This window comes from Macrotis lagotis, chromosome 2, assembly GCF_037893015.1.
Source record: "Macrotis lagotis isolate mMagLag1 chromosome 2, bilby.v1.9.chrom.fasta, whole genome shotgun sequence".
Taxonomy (NCBI): domain Eukaryota; kingdom Metazoa; phylum Chordata; class Mammalia; order Peramelemorphia; family Peramelidae; genus Macrotis; species Macrotis lagotis.
Genome location: NC_133659.1, coordinates 146,959,083 through 146,977,228, shown reverse-complemented (window position 1 = coordinate 146,977,228; position 18,146 = coordinate 146,959,083). Strand labels below are relative to the sequence as shown.

Sequence of the window (18,146 nt, the reverse complement as noted above, 5' to 3'; positions counted from 1 at the left end):
TATTCCAAATTTCATTTGGGGATCTCTTTTAGCAGGTTATTAGTGAATTCTTTCTGGTTCTAATTTATTCTCTGGTTCTAGAAAATCAGGGCAATTTTCCCTGATAGTTTCTTAAAAGATGATTTCTAAACTTTTTTTTTTATCATTCAGATAGTCAGTCCAGTAATTTTTTTTTTTTTTAGGTTTTTGCAAGCAAACGGGGTTAAGTAGCTTGCCCAAGGCCACACAGCTAGGTAATTATTAAGTGTCTGAGACCGGATTTGAACCCAGGTACTCCTGACTCCACGGCCGGTACTCTATCCACTGCGCCACCTAGCCACCCCATGCGCCACCTAGCTGCCCCCAGTAATTCTTAAATCATCTCTCCTGGATCTATTTTCCAGGTTTTTTTTTTGTTCTAGTGAGATATTTATTTAAAAAGAGAGAGATTTCACATTTTCTTCTATTTTTTCATTCTTTTGATTTTGTTTGTTTCTTCATGTCTCATGGAATAAATAACTTCACTTCTAATTTTTAAGGAATTGTTTTCTTCAGTGAGCTTTTGTGCTTCCTTTCCATTTGTCCAATAATATTTTAAGTTCTTTTCTTCAATAGATTTTGTGCCTCTTTTGACCATTTAGCATATTTTTTCAAATTGTGTTTTTCTTCATGATTTTTTGTGCCTCATTTACTAAACTGTTGACTTCTTTTTTCATGATTTTCTTGCATCACTCTCATATCTTTTTCTAATTTCCCTCTACCTCTCTCATTTAATTTTAAAAATACCTTTTGAACTCTTCCAGAAATTCTTTTTTGGACCTAAAACCAATTCACATTTTCCTTTGAGGCTTCAGATGCAGTAGCAGTTTTGATTTTGTTGTTTTCATCTGAATTTTTATGTTGATCTTCCTTTCCATATCGTCAGGTTCTTTTTTGTTGTTTGCTCATTTTTCCAGGCAATTAACTCTGTGCTAAAGAGGGTTCTACCACTATGGTAGGTAGGCTACTGTCCCAAGGTTCAAGCTTCTCATTCTGCTTCTGTTAGAGCTAGCTCTGGGAGGTTAGAAGTTTTTAGTTTGTCCAAGGTGAGATCTAAGAATCTCTCCTGGATTGTGCTTTGGTCTGTGAGTGCACAAACACTCTTTTCCATCCTGAATTGTGAATTTGGTGCCCCCTCCCCCTTTGGTCATAAGCTCTGGTCTATTAATGTTCCTCTTATCCTGGGACTGCAATCCAGGTCTATAACCCAGATCTGTATATGAGTAATGCAACAGTACTATCCCCAAATCCAGTAAAAGAACCCCTGTAATTTCCTTTGTCAGACAATTTCTTAGGGTTCAGATATTTCTAACAATCTGAAATCTGCTTATTGGCTGTCTGTCTAAACTCTGTCTTCTGAAATACCTTAAAGTAAGCTTTAGTGTTTGGGGAAAATAATATCTCCTCTGACTAACATAGATAGCTAATTTAATCAGTTGTATTAATTGTCTGGTGGGTGTTATATTGTTGGGTGGGTCTAATAGATGATGCACAAGCCAAGGAAAAGAACTCACACAAATCTGTTTGCAGTAGGGTTTTTTTTTGTTTTTTTTTTTTTTTGCAGCATCAGCCCTATAAAGTATTTCACATTGAGGCAAAAGCCCAAGCCAAATTGTTTTACTCTGTAAAGTACATACTGAGAACCAGAATCCTGTGAAATACTTAAAATACACCATCTCAGACAAAAGGAATGTGTTGTACATAGTTGGGAAGTCACTAAACAAAGCTGCTCCAAAAAACATAATAATCCTAATTACAAGCTGTATCCCAACAAAGATGTTCTGCAAATGTGGATTTCATAACCAAGTCTAGGACACCAGCTGCTGACTCTGTTGCTAGACAAAAGGACTGAAATTCATTTTGGACTTCTACTTTCTATGCCACTAAAGCTTGGAGGAAATTCCAGACCCAGATATTTCTCTGAATAGAATACAGAAACAAACAAAAAAAAAAACGAGTTCAAATCCTGGCCTTGCCACCTACTAACTATATAAATTTAGATAAATCATTCAATCTCTAGTCTTAGTTTACCCTCCTTTTAAAAAAAATGAGATTAAAATGAGACTGTTGGTTATACAAAGGATAGAGAATTGTAGTCAATAACCACCCAAATTCAAATCCAAATTCAGATGCTTACTAGCTGTGTGGACCCAGGCAAGTCATTTAACTGCTGCCTACCTCAGTTTTGTCATCTGTAAACCGGGGAGAATAATAATAATTCTACTTCCCAGGATTCTTGTGAGGACAAAATGAGATAATATTTGTAAAGTGTGTGCAAATCTTAAAGCACTGTACAAATGGTGCCCATTATTTGTCCTATCTACTTCACTGGGTAGGTGAACATGTCCTATACTCTCCCATTTTCATCATTTTGCTCAAACTTCTCCCCATTCCTGAAATGTCTTATCTCTTCGTGTTTGCCTATTAAATTACAACTCATCTGATCCTTACTTGAACCTCACTTACCAATTCATTTTGCATATCTTATCTTTATATTTTCCTGTGCACCTAATAGAATATTTTTCATGTACTCAGTACTTAATCAATATTTGTTGAATTAAACTGAACAAGGTACAGTGCTCTTAGTAGTCTAATTCTGTAAGTTCTTCAAATGTTTCAGTATTTATGCAGCCACATAATTTCATCTCCATGGGTACTTCTTCCCCTACTACAGTTCATTACCTATCAATCTCTCCTTATCCTATAGGAGTCCTGGAGTGTCCATGAATACCAATCAAGCATAATGGGATATTTCCTTTCAACTTCTACACTATAATTCTTTAAAATTTAATTTTGTTTTTTAATTAGCAAGCATTTTTTCTTTCTCCCACCTCACCAGATATAAAAGAAAGGTAAAAGTCTTGTAATAAATATACATAATCAAGCAAAACAAATCTAAATCTTGAGTCCATCCTATTTGTGAAGAGTAAGTAGCATGATACATCATTGATTCTCATACTAGTTAAATTGATAGGGTTTTTAATCCTTCAAAGTTATTTGTCTTTACAATATTGTCACTTTATAAATTATTCTACTTCTATTTACTTCACTATGAATCAGTTTATTCAAATTTTCCCAGCTTTCTCTGAAACCATCATTTCCTCATTTCTTATGGCATAATAGTTTCATTCCTTTCAACTAACATGATTTTTTTAAGCATTCTCCAATTGATGGGCACCCCTACTATTATAACATATTCTTTACCTTCTGTAGTTATTTTAAAAGGAATTTCTTCCTATAACTTTCCGCTAAGTTCTATTGGTAATTAACAAAAATTCTGATAATTTATGTGTATTTACCTTATATCCTATGAAATTATTCTTTAAATTAAATTTTAGTTGACTCTCCAAGGTTTTCTAAATAAGCCATCTGTTTGCAAAACATAATAATTTTGTATCCTTTTTTCCTATATTTATTTCTTTTGCTTCATTTTTTCTAATTAATATAACTAGCATTTCTAATGCTGATCAATTTGTAGTGCAGCCATCCTTGTTTTACTCTGATCTTTTTGAAAAGGCCTTAAATTCAATGCCATTCTATATATTTCTGGCTCTTGGTTTTAAATAAAATATATCATGTTAAAGAAAGATTCATTTAATTCTACATTTTTAATATTTAATAGAAATGGGTATATTTTGGCAAAAACTGCATTTATTTACATAATCACATTTTTCTTACTAATATGGCATATTATGCTTAGAATTTTCATATTATTAAACCAACCCTGAATTCCTAATATAAATTCAACTTGGTCATAGCATATATTCTTTATGATACATTGCTATAATTTCTTTGCTATTGTTTTATTTAAAGGTTTTTTCTATCAACATTCATTAGGGATATTGGTCTAAAATTTATTCTTCTGGTTTAGGTTTCAAGAATGTATCAGAGAAGGAATTTGATAGTATCTCTTTTTTCCTACTTTTATAAACAGTTTATGTAATATTGAGATTAAGTGTGTTTTCAGTGTTCTGAAGCAGTGTTTAATTTGCTGTTCAGTCATATCCAATTCTTTATGACCCTGTTTGGAATTTTCTTGGCAATAATAAGAGTGGTTTGCCATTTTCTTCTCCAGCTTATTTTTTAGAAGAACTGAAGCAAAAAGGGTTAAGTGACTTGCCCAGGGTCTCACAGCTAGTAAATGCTGGGGGCTAGTGTTCCTGATTTCAAGCCTGGCACTCTATCCACTGTGCCACCTGGCTGTGCTGTATTACCTTTTAATATCCAGAACAAAACATGTTTATTTTAGATCCCTTTATATCCCCTGATAAAAATTAGACCTTGGGGAGTACTCATATGAGTTTCCCCATTAGAATATAAATATTCATTATTATATAGTCCTGGCTGATTGCTCACTTGTATTTATTTTATTTGGCAACAGCTAGGTGGTCCAGAGGATAGCACTGAGCTTGGAAACAAAAAGACTCATCTTCATGAGTTCAGATCTGGTCTCAGACACTTACTAGCAGTGTGACCCTGGGTGATTCACTTAATCCTATTTGTCTCAGTTTCCTTATATGTAAAAATGAACTGGAGAAGGAAATGGCAAATCATTTTAGTATTTTTTTGATGAAAATCTTAAATTGGGTCACAAAGTATTTAGGCATGATTGAAAATGCCCAACAACAACATCATTTATCTATGTTTCTCCTGACTCCTGTGTTTGTATTTCAAAGTTTCAAACAGTTCTGGTCTTTTCAGCAAGCATGCTTGGAATTCTTTTATTTCATACACTATTTTTTACTCTGTAGAATTATACTCAGTTTTACTGGGTAAAATATTCTTGGTTATATGTCTTTTGGGACATCATATTCCAAGCTTTACATTCCTTTTATGTTGTAGCTGGTAAATCTTGTACGTTCTTGACTGTGGCTCCTTAATGTTTGAATTCTTTCTTACTGGATGTTTACAATATTTTCTTTATCTTGGAAGCTCTGGATTGTGGCTATGACAGACCTGGGGATTCTGATTTGGAGTGAATTCTTTCTATTTTCACTCTATCTACTGATTCTAATGGATCTGAGTCATTTTCTCTTGCAATTTCTAAAACCATGGAAAATAGATTCTTTTTTTCCCTCCAGGAATTTCAGGTTACCCAGTGATTTTAAAATTATCTCCCTGATCTCTTTTCTGGCTTGGTTGTTTTTAATTTATTATTTCTTACAATTTCTTCTTTTTTTTTGGCTTTTGATTTTTAAAAAAATATTTCTTTTGTCTTGAGGAGTTATTAATTACTATTTAGTTCATTCCAATTTTTAGAGAGGTTTGAGTAAGGTTTTGTGCCTCTGTATTAATTTGTTAAGTCTCTAAGAGTTTTCTCCATAATTCTCACTTGTTTTTCAATTCCTTCCTCTAGTTCTTTACTTAATTTGTAATACATATATTTTAAAATTTGCTTCATTTCTTCCATAAATCTTAGTTGACCTTGTAGTCAGGCTGTATTTTCCTTTGAGGCACTGCTTATTGGTATTTTGCTTTCTTTTGAGTTTGAGTCTTGAGCATTACTGGCATCATAGTTCTTCATCATAGGATTCGTTCATCTCTCTCTCTCTCTCTCTCTCTCTCTCTCTCTCTCTCTCTCTCTCACCTTGGTTCCTAAAATGGGGCTTTGTATTAAATCTAGATTCTGAACATTTTGAAGAGAATACCAGGGGCTTATTAGGTCCTGTTTTGTATTCTTTGGAATCTTGTTACTCTATTTTTAGATATTTAGTGCTATGTTTTTCAAAGATCTCAGGAGCAGCTTATGCTGGAGGTGTACTTGATGTTCTGACCTGGTATTCTCTTGATCTGAACTTTTCAAGCTCCTGACCCCATTTTAAATCTGTGTAATATAGGTTTGCCCCTCATTAGAAATCCAGTAAACTACTACTGGATCCAGTCCCTGTCAGCTAGCAAGAAAGCTCTGCAAATTCAGAGTGACAGAAGCCCTTGGTCTTTGGTCCTTGCCCGAGTCATATAGCTGCAGTCCTCAATCAGGGTTGGGGCTAAATCTGCAACTTCACTCCAAGATCAGTGCCACATAACTACTATTTATTTCTATCACTGCTTCTGAAGCAGTACATAGATTCTGGGCAGATCAGTCTGAAGTAGATCCTCTAAAGCAGTGAATGCTCCTGACCCTGAAATACAGCAGACCAACCTCATACCAAGACATAGATTTCCTCGTAATTCTGACTGGTTTAGTACTACATAAATGCAAGCTGGCTCTTATTCTTGCTCCTTTGCTGTATTCACAGCTACTTCTCGCCTTGGAACACAACTACAGGTCAGCCCTGTGCTCAGCTACAAATCTACTCCAAAGATCATGCTTGATACACAGTCTGTTTCAGGGATCAGAGAGACACAGCAGCTTTCTGACTTTGGTTCCTGCTTCTGGGCTAGAAAAAAAATGATATATTATGTTTTCTCTCAGATTTCTGTACTACTCAGTCTGGTGCTCTAATGAAATATTAAGAACTCTTGTTTTAAGGCATCATTTTTCTCTCTACCATGCTCAATGAATTTTTAAAAATGAACAAACACACACCATGGATAGAATTTGGATATATACCTTTGGTTTGCTATCTGATGTAATTTCTAGTTCTTTGGGGTTTATTTTTATGTTTTTTATTTTTTTTCAAGGCAATGGGATTAAGTGCCTTGTCCAAAGTCACACAGTTGGGTAATTAAGTCAGCATGTTTTATTTTTACCTCAGTGAATAGACAGAAGAAGTAACTGTTTCTCATATATATATATATATATGTTTACAAATCAGGAAAAATCCCCCCTTCATCCCAACCTGCCTTCATTCCCCTCTTTTTTTTAACTCAAAAATAAACTTCTACTACTGGTTCAACAGTGAAACAGTGAATCTCCTCACCCTGTAACATCCAATTAGCAGGTCCTCCAGACTGCAGGGCTGGTGTTCTGTCCCCCACATAAAGCTGCCTAGCTGCCCCGTTAGTAACTAGTGATAGTTTGTTTTAATATCCTTAAAATTCTTTTGCCCACTTCCCACTTTTTACCATCAAGACTGTATTCAAATAGGACAGGTTGAATTTGCCTCAGTCTCATACCATGTATTCTTTCTTCTAATTTTGTATTGATGGTTTTACATGTTCTAACATTCAGAAATCATTTCCATCTGCATAACTAGTTATTTCCTATGTTAAAATATAATCAAGTTCATTCTTTGTAATATTTTTGGTAGTCAACATGTCTAATGCTTGTTCTTAGAAAAAAATTCATGATAAAGGCATGAGGTTTCTGTGTAGTTTACTTTTTTATTTTTGTTTTTTAGCAAGGCAAATGGGGTTAAGTGACTTGCCCAAGGTCACACAACTAAGTAATTATTAAGTGTTTGAGTCTGAATTTGAACTCAGGTCCTCCTGACTCCTGACTCTATCCACTACATCATCTAGTCACCCCTTCTATATAGTTTGAATCTTTGGCTGCTCTCATTTCTTACCTTCAAATCTTAATTTCATAGAGATACTTATTGAATTATTCTTAAAATTTTCTAGCATTTTACCTTTTGCCATAAATATTGATGCATAAGCTAGTGTTATTGTTTTTAGGTTTTTGCAAGGCAATGGGGTTAAGTAGCTTGCCCAAGGCCACACAGCTAGGTAATTATTAAGTGTCTGACACTGGATTTGAACTCAGGTACTCCTGACTCCAGGGCCGGTGCTCTATCCACTGCACCACCTAGCCACCCCAAGCTATTGTTACTTTAAAGATCATTTTTGAAAATACTTGTCTTAAAAAAAAAGAAAATACTTGTCTTGAGCTTTATTATTCTAGAACAAATATATCACAAAATGTTGTCTATTGTTGCATTTGGAAGCATGTTAAGACCAGTTCTATCTATTTCTTCATTCACCTCTTCAAGTATAAGCTGAACCATCTTTCTGTTTAGCTGTAACTTCCTGTTATCTTCTGATTTCATTTACAGCAAGAACATGAAGATTGATATGTTCCCATTCTTTCCATGAATATGTTCACTCACTAGTCAGGGGACAAGAATCCTACTTTTGGCATATTAACAAGTTAATGTTTATGGAGGATGCAGAAACTATGTGAGTCAGCATCCTTTGTTCCCTTTTCTACCATTCTTCAACTGACATTATAGAAACAGAAAAAAAGTCGCACAGAACTAAACATCATTTCTTATTTTCTAAAAAATTCATCATCAAGTGGTCAGCCTACCAGCTATGAACTTCTCAGTACTTTCCTAGACTGATCTTCGAAAAGTAAACATAGTCTGTTTATAGAATTTATGCTCCATTTAGTACAGACTTTAAGAAGCCCAATACCATGAGGTATGGGAAAAGAACTAATTAAAATTTGAATTTCCTGTTTGAGTCAGCATGTTTTATTTTTACCTCAGTGAATGGACAGAAGAAATAAATGTTTCTCATATATTATTATACATACTTACAAACCAGGAAAAATCCCCCCACTTCAACCCAGGTCAGGTCAACCTGCCTTCATTCCCCTCTTTTTTTAACTGAAAATTAACCCTTTACTACTGTTTCACTGTTGAACTTACTTCACTACATAAAACCTCCTCACCCTGTAACATCCAATTAACAGAGTCCTACTCACCTGGAAGGTCCCTCTTCAGGACCCACCTCCCTTCCCCCATTGGTTGATTTTTGTGTGTGTGTGAAGGTACACAGGTTAGAGGCCTTCATTCCTTCCTAGCCCTGTTATTGATTTTCTGGACTTCAAAACCATGCCCTCATATAAGAAATGTACTTGCTTTTCCCACCAGTCTATATCCACTCCCTCCAACTTTTCTGTTCTCTTTTAAAATGAAAGTTTTTTGAGGACATGGACTGTCTTTCTTTTTATTTGTCTTTGAATCCTTGGTGCTTAGCACAGTGGCTGACAATACTAAGCACTTAATAAAAAAGTAAGCACTTCTTTGTCATAGTCATCACTGTCCAATCTGGAGTAAATTCCTTGATCGATATATTTACTTTTATTATTATAGGTAACTAAATAGTGCAATGGACAGGGCACTAAACCTAGAATTAGGAAGATCTGAATTCAAATCTGACCTTATACAGTTATTAGTTGTTTGATTTGGGGCAAGTTATTTGAACTGTCTTTTATTTGAACTGTCTGTTATTTGAACTGCTTCGAGAATAAAATGCAATAATATTTGTAAAGCATTTTGCAAACTTTAACTAAATAAATTTTATTTATTATCATTCCTGTTTTTATTTCTACTTTGGCATGTTTGCTTTTTCCATCTTTTATTCATTATATGCTTATCCATTTTTGTCCTCCTAAGAAATTATAAACTGCTTTAGTGCTGGGATTCAATCTTATAAAACACACATACCAACAGCCTTGTTCAAAATCATACATTCTATGAGCACTTTTTATTTTCTAAGTAATCCATTTTAAGAAATTTCTAACCTCTCAAGAAATGGATGCATTCTATCAAGTAGCAAAACTCCTTCCATTGGCACAATTAAAATCGTTAGAAAAATCAGATCATACCATGCCTATTTGATGACTGATCAAAGGTAGCCCCACTTTGCTCCTCAGATTTTATTGTATTAGAGCACAGTTACAGGCATGGAATTCAACAGGCTCATACAGTTGGAAAGGAAGGGCTTAATTCACTTTCATTCTCCCCGGATACTTCCCACGTTGGAATAATACATGAAGTGATCTGCTTAATGCAATTTCAGATTAAAGGGCATTGACATAGGTCACTGACACTTAGAAGCATAATTTAGTAGCCTAGAACAATGAGCAGCTTGAATAAGAAAATGCCAACATTCCATGATGTTAATAAGCCAGGATGAAAAAATGATAGGACAAAAAGCAAACTATGTTCATGCCTTCCTAGATAATAAGTTCAAAAATTTTTTTCCAAGATGGTAAATGGGGAAAATAAGATTTTTTTAAAAAAATTAAATATTATGGGGAGGCTAGGTGACGTAGTGGATAAAGCACCGGCCCTGGAGTCAGGAGTACCTGGGTTCAAATCCGGCCTCAGACACTTAATAATTACCTAGCTGTGTGGCCTTGGGCAAGCCACTTAACCCCATTTGCCTTGCAAAAACCTAAAAAAAACAAAAAAAAAATTAAATATTACGATAATTGGATGTTACCTGCATATTGATTTTTTTTTAGGTTTTTGCAAGGCAAATGGGGTTAAGTGGCTTGCCCAAGGCCACACAGCTAGGTAATTATTAAGTGTCTGAGGCCGGATTTGAACCCAGGTACTCCTGACTCCAGGGCCGGTGCTTTATGCACTATGTCACCTAGCCTCCCCTGCATATTGATTTTACAGGACAGAGACTTTTTGAGTTGAAAAATCAAATCATCTATAAGCTAAGGCATCACAAATAGATGAAACTCCAAAGACTGTAGTCTAGGAACTGCAGCATGAGTTTGTCATGTGATATTAACTTATAATTTGACTTCTTGGAGATGAAATCATCTGGCAGAAAGGCAAAACACATCTGAATTTAGTTTGGGGAAAATAAATGGGGGCTTGATTTTTTGGAGGAAATGTACCCCTAGAAGAGAGGTCAGCAACTTCCATATTCCTTTACCTTTTTGAGTTATTCATGTTGGATGGCTATCCTTCTATCAGCCACACAACAACTTCTATTCATCCTACTTGGTGTTAACATCTAATGAACGCTAGCCAACAAAATCTAACATGAGACAGCATGGTAGAGTGGGAAGAACTGAATGTATCTCTGGTATTTACTCCCTCTGTGACCTGGGTCAAATCAATTAACATCCCTGGGCTACAGCGTCCTAACTTGTCCCTCTCATATACATTTTGTTAATTAATTCACTTATATTATCAATGTCAACTGCAATCATCTTCAAGCATTTTCTGCTTTCTACAAATACTGCGCTAGTTCCAATATGATAGATAACTATCAAATTTTGAATCACTCAGGTTTAGAGATTCTTGAAGTATTTTTCCCACTCATGTTAAATTAAGAACACTGGTGGATGGTAGGGCAGCAAGGCTGAGAGAGAGAAAGAGAGAGAGAGAGATGGGGTAGAAGAAATGGGGAGAGAAGAGAAGAGAGAGAGAAAGGGAGAGAAAGGGAGAGAAAGGGAAAGAAAGGGAGGGAGGGAGGGAGGGAGGGGGGGGAGAGAGAGAGAGAGAGAGAGAGAGAGAGAGAGAGAGAGAGAGAGAGAGAGAGAGAGAGAGAGAGAGAGAGAGAACAGAGAGGGAGAAGAGGAAGGATTCCCTTAGGGTATCCTTGCTCTGTAATATCTAATTTCCTTGGATATTGCCTGAAGCCTTCTCATTGTAATATTCTTGCTCTTGACCCCCACTGATGAGTTCCTCTTGGAGTTTCCATCTTGCAGAGGGGTTCAAGCCAACCAGTCTTTATTTCCCTGTCAGACATATTCCTGATTTTTCTGAACTTTTAAAACCATTCCCTGCCTGACCAGGGACTTTTATCCTCACTTTTACCTCACTACATACTTTTCAGCTACCTTTTGGATGTTATTTTTCACTTTTGGTGTGTAAGGGTAGGGATTATCTTTCTTTTTTGACAATATGTGTATCCCCAACGTTAACAAAGTCCTTGCTACATAGTAAAGACTTAAGGAATCAGTGTGAGGGGGAAAGGGAAGCAAGTTGTCCAAATGTGAATTCTTGGGAGTAAAGCATTAAGGAGTAATTATGAAGGAGAAAGGACATGTGACTATGAACCCTTGAAGATAATTCTGTTCCCAAAGTGAGTAAACCTCTGTAACTGGTTTCAGGGATTCTGTGACCCTGAGTCCTAGTTCCTATAAATACTAGCACATAGGAACTGTGATGGCATTCCCTAGAAGATGTGAATAAATTGATGACATCCTTCTGAGTAACTTGTGGTCTCTTCTTGGGAAAGAATAGGTAGGAAAATGCCAATGGACCCTGAGCTCAAGCACAACCATAATTAGTGAGTAGTTAAAAAAAATTAATTTCCTATCTCAACTCTTCTCAAATCAGGATTAATAGCCATACCATAGCAAATCTGTCCATCTCCTCGGAAGCCAATGGAGCACTCACAAATGAATTGACTCCCTGGACCTGGGCGGCATGCTGCATTTGTGTCACAACCATGGGTACCCGTGTAGCAAGGATTCTGAAGGGAGTCAGGGGAGCCATCTGAAAAAGGAGACATTGTGAAATTAATTTTCTAAGTGTATCTAAGCACTCAGTGGAATACCTCTGGATTTTTTCTTGACTTTGAAAACCATGGGCAATAAACTCAACATTAAGCTTCTCATTTCTGCATATGACGGCACATCAATATTTCTTAGATGGAGAATTGGAATAAGATAACATATGACCCACATTTTAGATTAAGCACCCTTTTATTCTTTCCTTTGGGCCAAAGGATATATTTTTATATTCTTCCTCTCCTTACATCACCTTTTCAAAAATTATGCTAGACACCAAGAGTCAAAGAAAAAGTACAGAAAGTTAAAGCATGAATTTAAACACACACACACACACACACACACACACACACACACACACACAAACATGCTCTCAAGTCCCACAAAACTACTGCTTTACATACCCCCAATAGGACCAATAGAATTGCTCAAAGCATATCTCAAGATCTTCTCATCCTTATTGTATAGAACAAATACACTATCCACAGAAAGTTGCTGGGTGGGAGGAAGAGGCTGTCTAGGGTCCTCATGTGTGCATTCCTGGAAGGTAATGGTCTGTCTCCATTGGTAAGTGTAGGTATGTGAAGAAGCGATTCCATCTTGATCAGGTTCAGTCACTTTATATTCTCGGGTGGAAGAGGATGTGATAACTGGAAAAGGGAGAGAGAGATAAGTCATCAACAAGAAGTTAGGAAATCTTGGAGGGGGTTTATGGAATGAGACTGGAATGGGTGAAATTTTTTTCTTTATTAGGCACTAATCTTTTTGCCTCTAAAAATTCCTTCTTTCTTCTATTATTTTTAGTACATTGTTTCTTTCTAGGATTAAGGGATTTTTTTAAAATATGGAATTTCAAAATTGACCCAGAACATAGAAGTCAGTTCTATGTCAGAGGGCAATTTTTGCAAAGTTATGAAAAAATCAGTAATCAAACCTGAAAAAGCAATGAGAGGCAAAACTTTACAAGGAAAAGCAATCTCTGCTCACTCATGCATTGGTTACCTTCAACTTCCTGCTTTAAAATAAACCTTTAGACAGAAGCTTTACATTTTTGTGATTCGCTGTAGTTTCTACATAATAGTTCACCAAAATATAAAATTAGAAATTAATGACACAAATAGAATGATATATATATATATGTATGCATGTATGTATGTATGTATATATCTCCTCCCTGTAGCACTGTCTAAATTATTCATGTACAGGATTTTGTATAGTCAGGGGGTTGATTTTTTTTAGTAATTATTTGAATGGGGCTTGGAGGATGATAGGGAGTCTCCTCTTAGTTTTCTTAATTATTTAGGCAACTAGGTGAGTACAGTGAATAAAGTACTGGACCTGGAATAACGAAGATCTGGATTCAAATCCAGTTTCAGACATTGACTAGCTAGATAACCCTGAGCAAGTCACTGAGTCTCTGTCTCAGTCTCTTCACTTTTTAAAAGACATAATAATAGCACTTTTGTGCCAGGATGGTTGGAAGAATCAAATGAGATAATTTTGAAGCACTTAGCATAGTCCCTGGAACATTATAAGTGATTACGTGAATGTTAGGTATTATTATTTTTATTATCATTATTATTATCATCCTTTAGGATTGCCTCCTCAGGCCAATACTCTTGAACTTAGCCCTTTCCTAGCGCTGTGTCATCTTGAATGTGTGTCTCTTATCTCCACTTATTAAATTCTTTTGTCTAGCTTAAGGTTTGCCCTTTTTTCTATGAAGCCTTCTCTGAGTCCTCTTTAGTCATCTCTCTCTTAAGTTCTGCCACAATATCTGACCATACTGTTGCTTATGTTCTCAACTTCTAATTGGCATGATAACTTTATCTCCCTTACTAGGGTATAAATCAGAGCTTCTTATCCCCATAGTAGATACTTAATAAATCTGTATTGAATTGAGGCTAAGTATGATTCTAAGGTAGCCTGGGGTTCAAAGATCATCTCAAATAGAAACTTGGACTTACCAGAGTTGGCATAATGGTAGAGCTCAGTGTAAGGTTCTATCTGGACTGATGAGCCAAATGGGATTTCAGGTACACGTCCATCCAACTCTGTAGTGATGGTCAGGTGACCGTGCTCATCAATGCCATTGAATTTCTGTTTTATAACGAGCTTGTCTGGGTACCCAACAAAAGTCACTTCAGCTTGACGGGTGAACTCTCCTCCTGTAAAGTCAAATCATTATGATAACCACAGAATAGTTCACTTACTGGATCCAACTGTTATAAATAAATACTTTCATGCTTAACTTTAAACAAGCAAAAAAAATTATATTGAGCCTCTGGGAGTTTTGAACTTTCCTCATACAAAAGTTTTTGTCAGGATTTATGTAATCACTTTGCAAACCTTAAATCCTTATAGATATGTGAGCCATTATTACATCTTGTCCATTCTTACTCCTTAATGCTTAATTACTATATGTTGGTGGAATTTTTTTAAGGAGTCTGTGTTAGATCCTTGCTTTAATTTCATTAGAAACCACATGTGAAAACAACTGGAATCTTGAATTTAATCCTCTTAGGGCCAATTTACCTTATGCTACATGGCCATTGGGTGCCTGCCAGCTAGTGATCTTACAAAATGCATGCTATTGCATAACTAGCAGAAGTTGATGAATGAAGATAATAGCTCAGTTCAACCCACCACCACTACCAGAACAATTTTAAGTAGGCGTGCTCCTTTCTGAAAGTGGTTCAGCACATCACATTCTCCTGATGGAGTTTGAAACATCCATTCATGAAAAAAAGAGAGGCAGGGGGACTATTAAAATTCTGATTATAACACAGATATGGTTGCTGTATACCATGTTTCTTCCCTGTTTCAAGAAGAATTCAGTCTGGGGTTGAGATGGGATAGGAGAGAAGAAGGTCGCCTCCCAGAAATGAGAGTGATGTAAAGACATCAACAATATATTTAAAATTAGGTTAAAATAAAATAGCATTTCTCCTCTAATCCTAACTTTTTTGCCTATTCCTATATTTGTCTATTCTCATTATATGGTTACCCCAATCTCAACTTTAAGGCTGAGGTCTCTGGGGCTACTGAGAAGGATGAAAAGTAATGAGAAGAGAAATATAGAGAATGAGCAAATATTGTTATTGAGTATAAAATATCTCTTGGTCCAATAGATTTGCTTGTTCAAAACAGTACATGAATGGGAGTATATTTTAAATCTATTGATTTCTTAAGTGTAGCCCAAGGAAAATTATTGCCTATCATATCTTAACTCTGCCTCAGATTCATCTTTTAAGAGCATTTAAATATACAGGACTAGATGGAACTTTTTGGTGCCTTATTTGTTAACTATAGAATAATACAAAAGATCAGATTCTGTCTGTACACTGACTCAAAACCAAAGGAATTGTAAAGCATGGAAGCAGTATGGGTAGAAGAATGTGGCATCCTATAACCTTTTTTTTCTACTACTAATTTGTAGAAGTAGCCAAAGAGGTCATCAGATAAAGCAAATTTTATTCAATTTATGCAAACTAAAGTCATATGAATGTAGTCCTTTTAATTATTTAATGCAGAACTTCTTGAGGCAAATGGATCAGCATAGAAAGAGGAATGAGATGAAACAGGATGATTGAAATCTTGACTTTAGGGGGCTGAAGATGTTGGATACTTTCCTCCTCTCCACAGAGAGGGGCTGAGCAACTGGCATGGAATAAATTGTTCATTGTCAGGCATGGTCAACATGTCAGTTTGCTTTGCTTGACAGTATTTTTCTGTTTTAAGGGAGAGTTATTAGAGGGATAATTAGTAGAAAAAAGTAGTAATCTAAAAACAAAAATCAGTAGCATATTTCCAATAAAAAATGATTATCATTCAATCCATAAGAGGCAAAATCTGAATAAGCCCTGAGCTGAGACTAAAAATGAGATGAAATGATTTCTTAATCTTCCTGATAGCTTGCACTATTTGGAAGAAGACAGTTGAGAAGCCTAGGAGATTGGCTTAAAACAGGGCAACTAAACCATTTTCTAAAGTGGTGCTGGAAAAATACAAGTCAAGACTTAATTTCAGATTTCTGTGTTTCCCCTGCAGAATTACAATCAAGCCATCTGAGAAGGGATATAGATTGGTTGTCATGGTGGACAAGGTATACCTCTGGCTGTGATGAAAACAAATAAAGGTGTACTCTGATCACCAAGAAAAGTAATTAGTTTCCTTGAGAGGTAAGAATTCAAATTTTCATCCTGTGCCACTAAATGCCAAGAATCTCATTAGGGTAGTAGAGAAGAAAAAGCTTTGTTTTTTAAATTAGAGGATCTGAGTTCAAATTCTGTCTGACTGCTACTTACTATCCAGGGCAACTTTGAATAAGTGGGTTCATCTCTCTGAACCTCAGGTTCTCATCTATAAAATAAGGGAATTAGATTAGATAACCTTTAAGTTCCCCCTTGCAGTTCTAATATCTATTATTCCTTAATTTTCTTATCTGAAAAATGGGGATAATAGAATTTGAAGTAATTATTTCACATGGCTGTTATGAAACTCCTTTGAGATAATGTACATTAAAAAAATCTGCATAAACCTTAAACTATGAAAATATCAGTTCCTATTGTTATATTATTAATATGAAAATGAAATAGCTTTGGGCTATGACTAAGACAAGAAGAGAAAATGCTAACATTTAGAAACCAGAATATCCTAAAGATTGTATTTTTAAAAATACATGGTGGCCCCTTACAGTTAGGGAAGTATTGAAATATGTTATCATTAATTTGTTTATACTCTTTGGTTGTTTCTGGTAAGTCTCTCTTCCTAAACTATAAACAAGCTATGGGGAAGAATTCTGACTTCCGTTTCATTTGTATCCTGAAATGTGTTATGTACACAGCAAGCACTTAATAAATGTTTATTAAATGAACATCTGTGATGACAATAACTAAGGAAAATATTTAAGGAAAGATACACTATATCCAAGACATTGTCCTAATTAATCAACAAATGTTTGTGGGAGGTGAAGACCCAACAGATGAGATAGAAAGAATTTTTAATTCTGCCCATAAGCATTGCTCCATTGACAAAGAAAATGAGTTTCAGTGATACATTTCTTTATAAGAAAGGTTGTTATTAGGGGGAAGTGTAACCCAGGCAGTGTAAGGCTGCATACCTGAAGGTTCTAGTAGGAAAGAATTATTAAATAAAATAATACCAGAATTGGTAGAAAACATAATATATGCAACTTCAAATCTGAGGACAGAATAAAAGGGAGGGAAAGGAAAGATAATCATTGGGGTTTAGTTAGTGGGAGCAGGGAGAAGGGGGAAGAGGCTGACTTTATTATTTTTTTTCAGGGAAGGAAGCAAGAAGGAAAGCTTTTTAGTCTACATTAGAGTTGGAAAATTTATCATGCAAATTCTGGTTGAAGTAACCTAGTGAAAATAATTTATTTAACAATTAACTAATTGATACATATAAAGATTGATTTCTGATCCTTTATTATTTTGATAGAAAGGAAAAGGGGAAAAATAACAGGGGGGCATTGGAAACTTGAATGGGGAGACTTGAGGAAGATAAATTTCAGAGAAAGAATAGGATTTACCCATTTACATTCATCTGAGAATCTATATACAAGCTTTTTCTATGCTTTGAATAATTAGTGGAGATTTTAAAAGACAATGACAGTTATAAAAAACTTATTCTCAAGGAATTATTAACCAAGTAATCAGCTACTGCTAAGTTACCTTCTTTGAACATAACATCTAGAGCTAGAAGAAGCTTCAGAGGTCATCTAGGCCAATTTCATTTTGAAGATAAGAAAACTGGAGCCCAGATATTTAAAATAATCAGAAAGGACAGACATTTGTTTTCCCTCTTTTCATCTCAAAAAAAAGGGCTAAATGTCAAGTGCTTCTTAAGTTTTGAGCCCGAAACCTAATAGCCTATAGAATACAGCAGTTTATAGGAACTATGCTGTTATATTTGCAGTAATGGCAATCACTTGCATTGTCAAAAAATTTCAAAT

General features: G+C 35.4%; 1 protein-coding gene across 1 annotated transcript in view; it reads right to left on the bottom strand.

Moving 5' to 3' along the window:
* Window positions 1-18,146, bottom strand: part of NID1 (nidogen 1) — a 111,051-nt gene that overhangs the window by 55,060 nt on the left and 37,845 nt on the right. Inside the window, exons 7-9 of the mRNA XM_074222961.1 lie at window positions 14,137-14,337; window positions 12,574-12,819; window positions 12,012-12,155 (exon numbers count right to left, since the gene is read on the bottom strand). Of these exons, the coding sequence (XP_074079062.1) occupies window positions 12,012-12,155; window positions 12,574-12,819; window positions 14,137-14,337 (591 nt within the window). The remainder of the gene's footprint in view (window positions 1-12,011; window positions 12,156-12,573; window positions 12,820-14,136; window positions 14,338-18,146) is intronic.